Source organism: Galendromus occidentalis, unplaced genomic scaffold (assembly GCF_000255335.2).
Source record: "Galendromus occidentalis unplaced genomic scaffold, Mocc_1.1 scf7180000077514, whole genome shotgun sequence".
NCBI lineage: Eukaryota > Metazoa > Arthropoda > Arachnida > Mesostigmata > Phytoseiidae > Galendromus > Galendromus occidentalis.
Genome location: NW_003805502.1, coordinates 324,834 through 333,604, shown reverse-complemented (window position 1 = coordinate 333,604; position 8,771 = coordinate 324,834). Strand labels below are relative to the sequence as shown.

Genomic DNA, 8,771 nt, shown 5'->3' with positions numbered 1-8,771 from the left:
AGGCAGACACAGCGCTTTTATTATATAGGGGCATAGGGGGATAGGGGAATAGATGAGACCCTCTGAAGGGAGCTCCTGGCGACAGAAGCGGCACGACGAAGTTACCTTCAAGCTCAGCGAGTGCGCGTGTCAACAGATTTAGGCTGTCATCGGGAGGATCTCTCCAAGGGGCGACTCATCAAGAGTCGACTTCGGCTCCGGCTCCGAAGGTCGCCGTGGTCAGAAAAGCCGCGGTCGCGATCGAGTCCGATACAGTGAGATCTGAATTCCATCATGATGACGAAATCATGCGATCTTCTTACTACACTGCTGCATGGGAACGCGAAACTCAGCAATTCCGGCGTGTCTTCCTCCAAAACGTGTACCGCCATGCTTGTAACATGGATGAGAGGCTCCGCTTTCCACGACATTCGAAGATTGTCAAGGCCTCCATTGCACAACACTCGGCTGATCTTCCCCGGATGGAGACACAAATGTAATTTCAAGAAGCTGAACTCAGCTCAAACTTATCATAAGTTATGATTACTTATCACATCGACGTCCCCTTCACGTCAAAAGTAAGGCTCGAACTTAACCGCGTTCCCTGGATGATGACGACCACGCGCTATATGTCGAACTGAAGACCAACAAAATTCACCAATCGTCGTATCTTAGCGGATTCGTCGAGTAAGCCGCAGTGAGGGTCCGAAAAAACTTCCTACTTCGGCAGCCAAAGGACTTCGAGGGTGGATAGGTGTGGCTTTCGATTCTAGATTCGTGAAGCGGAAAAACTTCCGAAACTCGATAGCTAGCGCAGTTTTCGATGATTATGCCGACGGGATTTAGAAGAGATATCGATGCCTTCGAACCACGGAAACCATCTCTCGTAGAATGATTGAATATCGCAGCCCCGTCGGGCAATCAGTGGGCTCTTACCGAGCTTTCATGAAAACTCACCCAATTCCATCCTACAGAGGGCCGATAGAGGGATAGGTCTATTTGCCATGATTTGACTCCTCGGCAAGCCGACCGCTTGCCGGAAAAATCGTAATTAAATGTTTTCACGTGAATCTACGGTAATGTCATTGACATAACCTAGCTTCTTGCTTTTTTCGCGGATTTCCGCCAAATTCGCGGAAATTCGCGGCCTCCATTGAAACTCTCTGGGGAGTGGCCGGAAATTTCGGAAAAATCGAAACTCCTCAAGTCCTACAATCCCAAACTTCCATTATTCAATATGCGGTATGCGGGAAAAATGCGGAATGTGCAAACATATCCAGGAAAGGCCGACGTATGCAGATATGTGGACCATATGAAGTTGCGAAAAAAAACGGAATTGCATGGAAATTAGTTTGTTAGGGATTACAAATGATGGTGGGCAATAAGAAAATGAGTAATGACTCTTCTTCATTGCTCATTGCTAATGAAGAATATCGTGAAATAGAATCACGGAAACTAAATAAAATCACGAAGAGATAACGAAATCACGAGTTTATATTTAGAGTGGTGGCGCTGTAGGCTATAGGGGAATATAAGCCAATAAATGCGACACTTCGTCAAGTCAGTCATAGCGTGAAGAAGATTTAAGAGGATAATAATAGAGATAATTGGTGAAGATAATAATAAATAATAATAAATAATAATAACAATAATAAATAATAATAAATAATAATAAATAATAATAAATAATAATAAATAATAATAAATAATAATAAATAATAATAAATAATAATAAATAATAATAACAATAATAAATCCTCTTACATTTAATTATTTAACTTTTTATATATATATCATATCACTTTTAGGTGTTTCCTGTTTCTCATACAAAGCTAGTAGCGTACTACAGAAATTATATCGTTGTGCGAACCACGTAAAGGGAGGTCCCGCGCTGCTTCTGTATTTGTTGTTTTTCTTTGTTCCGGCCCATCGTCTGCTAAGTTTACGAATGCAAAGAGCAAACGACGAGAGAGAGCAGTGTGGTGGTGAGCATGATGCGTGCATCATCTGTACACTTATTAACGAAGAAGGATAGACCAAGGTACAGATAAGCGTACGAATTCTCCGTCAAGGCTACGAGATCGTCATGTGAAGCGAAGGAGGGAGCCATCGCGTCCAACGAAATCGGTTCCGACCAGGAGCAAGCTAGAATCCAGATTTCAGCCTCTCAATCAGTCAGATCTGACCGGAGATCAAGATAGTGCGTCAGATCCGTGACGGGGACCTTCCTCCGATGATTGTGTAGCTGCAGACCACACTTCTCCAATCCTGCGGTGTCTCCGGTTGTCATTGTGAAAGTCTTTCCGGCGGGAAATGTCCGACGAGTATTTTGTCGCCGAAGGTTCCCTCAAGTTGAAGGGGGATTCCCACAAAAAGTAGGTCCAGTGTATATAGAGCATACGTGTCCGGAGTTTCGGTGACTTTGGGGGAATCAGCGATCCTTCCTGCGAGAGCGTGTCTTGACAGATATCCTCATTGCAGGAAGAAGAAGAAGGATAAGAAAGACAAGAAACACAAATCAGAGGCGCACACTTCGCGAGCTGCAGACGATGGCTCTGACGACGAGCGCGGGCAAGAACACCGCTTAGTGAAAGTTGAGATGACGAAAGCTGAGAAAGCCTTCAAGAAAATGCAGGAGAAGAAGCGACTAGAGAAGGTGAGATACAACCTCGGATGACACTCTCTATGCGACAGGAAATGCAGGTCTCCAGGGCTGGGACACGTCCTGGATTTCGGCTTGGAACTCAACTCGGGTCAAGCAAGTGGTGACTGAAATAGTCGGGATCCCACGGGAGTGACTTCTGTGATTCAGAAATTTCGGCCTGCAGGACTCTCATCGCTTCTTATGTTGCAGATCATGGAAAAGGCTTCGAAAAGTCACAGGCAGCGTGTTGAGGAGTTCAACGCTAAACTTGATAATCTCAGCGAACATTACGATATTCCAAAAGTATCTTGGACCAAATAGACTCTTTTCGGGGCTGAGTTCTCGCAAAAACACTGTGTGCATTGTAAAGTAATAAATGAGAAGGTGAACACCATAACCTGCTTCCTTAGGGTTACCCGGGCTGCAGGCAGGGGGGATATGTTAGCAGCGCCGGCTAGACTCATCTCCGATTGCCCCGACTGCTCGATTTTGGAACGATAAACTGCGAAGGCGAAGCGAATTCGTAGTGCCAGGCGTGTCGAGGTTCAACCATACATTTCAATTACCTACGGGAATCAGGCCGCGGGTCATGGCACATCCTTTGAGCCACGGAAGATCTAGCGCAGGGGTGCACAACTCGCCGCAATGCGGCCCCCAGGATATTTTCGAGCGGCCCGCCGCCATACTTCCAGGCTTCCTTTCTTTGTGAATCCTAAGGGTTTTCTATTTCGACATCGGCGCGACACACTTTCGGGGAATAGGACACCCTCAATCAATTACTCGTTCTCATAAAAAGTATCCTCTAGAAAGTACTCAGTGCTCGACCCCCTTCATGAGCGGGGCGGGGGCTCACCAGTGATTCGTGCGGCCCGCTAGGGGTCACGAGTCCCCCAAACTTGCCCGCCGAGCTTGTGTAGCTGTGCACCCTGATCTAGCGGAATGAAGGTTTTAATCATCATCAAGTTATTTCTGGAGACCACAATCAGAAGCTTTGAGTCCCTCGCCTTCGGACTCAGGGTCGCCGGCGCGGCATCCGGATCGAAGTCTTCGCACCTTTCCGATCCTGTTAGGATGAGTCATTCATTGTAGTCAGCGGAGCCGGCTACTGCGCCGTTGCCGAGGTTGACTTTGAATGTCTCTCGGCTCCAGATTCGCACACAGTCTGGAGGGAAGCACGACAACATTTTCTATATCCGGAAAAGGGACGTTGCTATTAGCAGCATAACATCGGACTCTGGTACCTCACGGAACGCGGTCGGGAAATCGCCATCAGTTAACAGAATTGTCTCATGACAGAGGAGCTCGAACTCGAGCCAACAGCGCTGATGATTGCCGTCCATGTCAGCTTCCCATACGATTAGACGACTCATCTCGATCGCATGAGTGCTCCCTTGCGACGGACTCAATCCGCGAACACGGATCACTTGTGAAGACAACGTGCTTGATCAACTTGTGCTAGACGTTGTCTCGCATTGATTACGAGAGCGGGGAATATTGTGAGCGAAATCGGTGGATGATTAAGAGTCATGGGAATCATGTAGAGGATGAGGATATTGAAGAAAGCAACGCGATTTATCCCTATTCCAGCAGAGATTCCCGATCGCAGCGAGAGGGAGGGATTCCATGGCTCGACTGCTTTCGGGACTCCCCGGAGAAGGAGGAAGCGGCACTCGTGGAGAGCTTTGGTGGAAGTGATCCTATTGAATAAGAGTTCGGGCTCTAACTCAGATTCCTCTTGACCCGGTGGGTGATGTCCTTTATTTTCCACTTATTTTACGAGACATCAGCCAATGATAGTGAATAGTGAACAATCCTTCCGGCGGAGACATATTCTCTGCGTCTTCAAAGTCTGATGATTAGATACAATGGGTGAGTCCGGAGACTGCTCAACTCCCACAGACAAAACATGGATAAGTCGTAATCTTCGATCTGGCGGTCTGTGATCGGAGGGTCAATCTATAATATTCTGTCAGAGATCGAAAAGTCGCGTAAGATCGCATCCCAACATTCGGAGGAAAACCGTACATGAATAATATTCTTTTGGGAAGAATGCTGGCATGCGGCTGATATTATTTACAGCAAGCTCGATAGGTGTACACGGGCTATCCTGACATCCAATGGAAGAGCTTTGCAAGTGCACGGGTGCAGGAATGGAGAGCACCCTGACCTTGAGGACATCCTTGTGGGCAAGACTTCGGAATGATACGAATCGGGAAAGGTGACCAAATTGATCCAAGCTTCTCATGGAATCGTGAGGGGGCGCCGGCTGTGCATGCTTGATGGAAATCTTGATCATATTCTTCATCGCATGAGGGCGGGGTTTCGATCACAATCGGGTCAGTAGATTTGGCAGGAAGCGGGCCTTTCCTTCGCGTGTTCCAAGCTCATATTATGCGGTCTCATCGCTCGTTTCGGCTTCCCGAGTCTGGACCTCTTTGGTGGTTTTCCTCTGCGAAATTTCCGCACGGCACAACGGACAGTTTTCTAGAACGTTAGCGCATTTATCACAAAACCCCGAATGACCGCATGGTTCCAATCGCGTCGAAGCTTCGGAGTCCACGCATATCGAGCAAGCGTTCGTAACACCTGTGGGAAGGAGAGCTCAATAAGCGAGAGCTTGTCTGCCCTGGCGGGGCTCGGTCGATCTAGTTTGGGTCAGCGGTACCTCTCTCCATCTCTCACTCACCGAGGGAGCCTCTTCTGAGTTTCATATGGTTTGGAATAATTCTCGCGCTCTCCTCGTTCAGCGAGCCGCATTCGTTGAAGCATTTGAATTTACGGTCCGTTGGCCGGTACACGAATTCTCGCGAGCCGAAATTGAATCGGCATTGCTGATAGGTCATGAATGAAGCTGCAGCGAAAAATCCCGCATTCTTCGTAGAATCAAAGAACACAGATCCAACAAGTGAAGGCTGGGGAACGCCATTTAACGAGAATAGACATTCCTTGTTGTCGATATCTAGAAGACATCCTGCAAAAAGGGTTTGGTCGGGTTAGAGCCGGGTCTCTCTCATTGTCCGGAGTGTGACGAGTATCGATACGCGCTCGGATTTCAAATATGATGTTACCCAGAATATCGTTGGGTTTCCATGGCTTGTGATTGATTGGGATGCTGTGACCACAATACCAGATGAGTTGTCGACAACCGTCATAGGCTATTGAATACTGATCGTCGCCGATACCGTAACCGTCGTGGTTGGAATATTTTGAGTTCCGTGTCGCCCAACCGATCTGCATGATGCCATCCGTAACGAGCTCCACTTCATAATACCAACATCCTTCCGAGACCTGACGGGCCACGATACGATTTAGCGAATATTCGACACGTAGACGAGATTGGGAAGCATCATTTCCCCTCGTAAAAATGTCCATGGCGGAGCGCGGTACACCCACCTCGAACGTGGAACGGACGGATTCGAAAGAGCAGGCATCCGCGCGAGCCTCCAAGCCATTCGGGGAAACTTTCATACATTCGGTCATGTCCTGGCCGTTCAGGATTGCGTTGATTCCCTTCAGGGTCACCTACATTCGATGGAGATCTTTGATTAGAATAACCTAATCGAGGCCCGGGCTCGGTCTGAGCCATGAGTGTTGAGACTAGAATCAAGGTGAATGATAGTTAGAGATTTCCCTCGACTCTCCCAGGCGGGGAAGGAGCTCCATACTCACTCGTGTATACGAGTAATCCCGATCGGGCAGTAGGAAGATGTTGTCCAAGACCCATTGTGCGCAGAACCCGACTTGTCGTCGGATGGGGTCTTCCTCATCGGCCCAAGTCTCCAACGCTCTCAGGGGATGATTGTTTGAATCATATTCGGCGTTGAGGAATTTTTCGATGGTGACCCTATTCTCCGACGTTTGCGCGAACTTTTCCAAAGCAATTAAGGCGAACAAGACCACCTGGGTTGAGAGAATTCAGATTCATTACGTTTCGCTGATCTACGGTGTTCATTCTTAGACATTAAAACGATTGGACAATCTACGGCCTAAACATTTTCCCTTATTTGTTTTTTTTCGAGCCAGGCGAGTTCGGCCAATGCCGACGCGAGTTCTTCGGTCGGCATCATCAAGCCTGATGTGCAAAAATAATCGTGATTCCATCCCGAGCACCGACACGTAGGCCCCAATTAGAGTGACCCAAACACGGGCGAGGCTAATGCGGCCCTGTCCTTGGGCTCCACCCAAGGTTCCCACGACCAGCAATGATAGTGGAGGCCAACGATCCGGACTCCGATTCAGCTCGTGCGAGGGGAATCCACTCTCAAAATCTCGAGTGTGATTTTCTTCGGGACGTTCACTCACCGATTCCGCATGGATTCGGATGCGTCGGCCACTGACCTGAGTATCATGTTTTTTCCGATGATCCAGCCTCTCTACGAGGAAGTTTAAAGTCGTTTCGGTCAGCAAACTGACGGCGTATGGCCCAGCCATTCGATCCGCTACGCAAGCTAAGGCAACACAGAGATTCCGCTCGTAGGCATCATCTTTGAAAGACGGCGTCTCCAGGAGGTTGATGAAGCCTGATGTTTTGAAGAATCGCACCTTAGAATCGAAAATCGACTCACGTTCAAAGACGAAACCCACGGGCGCTTGGAAACTCACCGATGAGATCCTCTTTACTCGGCGAGGGACACTCATAGAGTATCTGTGATATGACGAGGGGTCCAACCAGCTCCTCCAGGGGAATCGCTCTACACAGGGATTGGACTACGAGGACATAGTTTTTATCCGCGATGTGTATCAGCTCCATGAAGAAAATCGGAGGATCATGGTCGACGAGAGTTCTTATCACCGAAAGAAATTCGCGAACGAGTCGTTCCACCAGAGCAGCCGACTCGCCTGCAAAGACTTTCGAGTTAATCGAATTTCTCCCGTTCCCTGGACCCTGATATAATTATTTAAGACCCACGAGCCGCCGTGGGGGGAGCATTACGGCAATGGATTGGGATTCGATAACCGCGGCACGGATCAGAACAGAGAGTTACTCGATACCGCCGACTCATTTATCTTATAATGCGGGAATATTTAGTCTGGATTTGTACCGGGCCCCGGATTATCTTCAGCGAAACTCTAGCCCTCCGTGTACAAGCGTAGGCCTTCTCCCGAGCGACACGAAGACTGAGTTCGAGCCAGGCCTAAAGTATCAAGCGGGGGCAGTCACTTTGTAGGAGGGAACTAGCGCGTTTGATCATAGCAATTCCTAGAGGAAACCGATGGTTCGAGCGACGAGCTCGGCCGTGTAAGCGAAAAAGAACGACGTCTGCTCCAGTAGTCAGCCGCAGTGATTCCTCGGGCCTCATGCCCCCCCCACCCCTCTTCCTCGACTAACCTGAATGTTGGGGGTTTGCGCTGTCTGGTTCACATATCTCATCGGGGTTTTCTTTTGAGCTTTTACAACAATTAGTTCCCATGTTCGATCCTGGCCACAAGAGTTATCGGCGTGAGTCATTTCTGTGTGAGAGATCAGTAGAATGAGAAGCGACTTCACTTGTTCGGTGCACAATGAACGTTCTTGCTCGCAACACGTAGTCCGCTGACGGTCGGAGGCAAAGCCAGGTGCTATGCGAGCTCTCTTCATTCGAAATTCAGAATATTCATATGCCTGGGTGTGCCTCGAATTGCCATCTATGATTCGGTGGACTGTCCCCGATTAGACATCACAGCCACTTTCCGGAATGGATTCAGAGCTCCGTAGATGTTCTCGACCAACTCAGACCGTGCCATCGAGCGCGGTCTCGTTCCGCTGTCAGACTCTTTTTCGAATGCCTTCGGACTTCGGGAGTTCGGGAGGTAGACTTCGGTGTAATTCGGGGAAACGAATACGGATGAAGGAATACTTTACCTTGAATTTATGTTCGGTCTGGCAGAGTTTCTGGTCGCCCGGGTATCGTCATACTCCTCTGTCTCTCTGTATCAGATGTCAGATGATCACGAACAGACCCTGACGGCCGCCATTTTTGTTATGGGCCAGAGATCATCTGGGTTCCACTGTCAGCCGCCGACGGCCGCACCTCGTCGATTCAGCACCTCGCCCTCGTTACACAGCGCGGATTATAGCCTACGCCGAATGAATGCGAGGATCTTATCGCGGAATGTTTTGTGACAACTCATCCGCTTCGCCAACGCCGAGCGGCGTCTTAGGGAACGC

The 8,771-nt window shown here is 48.8% G+C and overlaps 2 protein-coding genes across 2 annotated transcripts; one reads left to right on the top strand and one right to left on the bottom strand.

Moving 5' to 3' along the window:
* The first annotated feature begins 1,953 nt into the window (after positions 1-1,953).
* On the top strand, positions 1,954-3,022 carry LOC100901605 (protein FAM32A-like). Its single transcript, XM_003747193.2, has 3 exons — positions 1,954-2,354; positions 2,461-2,635; positions 2,834-3,022. Exons 1-3 carry the CDS (start codon positions 2,293-2,295, stop codon positions 2,942-2,944), a joined length of 348 nt encoding a protein of 115 aa, XP_003747241.1. The 5' UTR covers positions 1,954-2,292; the 3' UTR covers positions 2,945-3,022.
* A 1,990-nt stretch (positions 3,023-5,012) lies between these two features.
* LOC100905064 (RING finger and SPRY domain-containing protein 1) lies at positions 5,013-8,587 on the bottom strand. The gene is made up of 9 exons (XM_003747216.1): positions 8,466-8,587; positions 7,953-8,074; positions 7,226-7,462; positions 6,962-7,143; positions 6,293-6,523; positions 6,017-6,145; positions 5,692-5,911; positions 5,310-5,594; positions 5,013-5,209 (listed from the first exon to the last, which is right to left on the bottom strand). The coding sequence occupies exons 2-9, from the start codon at positions 8,032-8,034 to the stop codon at positions 5,013-5,015; spliced, it is 1,563 nt and encodes a 520-aa protein (XP_003747264.1). The 5' UTR covers positions 8,035-8,074; positions 8,466-8,587.
* Positions 8,588-8,771: the final 184 nt, after the last annotated feature.

What these genes read in the sequence shown, in the direction of transcription:
- LOC100901605 (XM_003747193.2), top strand. Translation starts at nt 2,293, where the DNA reads ATGTCCGACGAGTATTTTGTCGCCGAAGGTTCCCTCAAGTTGAAGGGG. An exon ending in AAGGGGGATTCCCACAAAAA is followed by an intron (nt 2,355 to 2,460) that starts GTAGGTCCAGTG and finishes TCCTCATTGCAG; the next exon opens with GAAGAAGAAGAAGGATAAGA. An exon ending in AGAAGAAGCGACTAGAGAAG is followed by an intron (nt 2,636 to 2,833) that starts GTGAGATACAAC and finishes CTTATGTTGCAG; the next exon opens with ATCATGGAAAAGGCTTCGAA.
- LOC100905064 (XM_003747216.1), bottom strand. Translation starts at nt 8,034, where the DNA reads ATGGGAACTAATTGTTGTAAAAGCTCAAAAGAAAACCCCGATGAGATA. An exon ending in GGAAAAAACATGATACTCAG is followed by an intron (nt 6,524 to 6,961) that starts GTCAGTGGCCGA and finishes CTCTCAACCCAG; the next exon opens with GTGGTCTTGTTCGCCTTAAT. An exon ending in GAAACCCAACGATATTCTGG is followed by an intron (nt 5,595 to 5,691) that starts GTAACATCATAT and finishes CCCTTTTTGCAG; the next exon opens with GATGTCTTCTAGATATCGAC.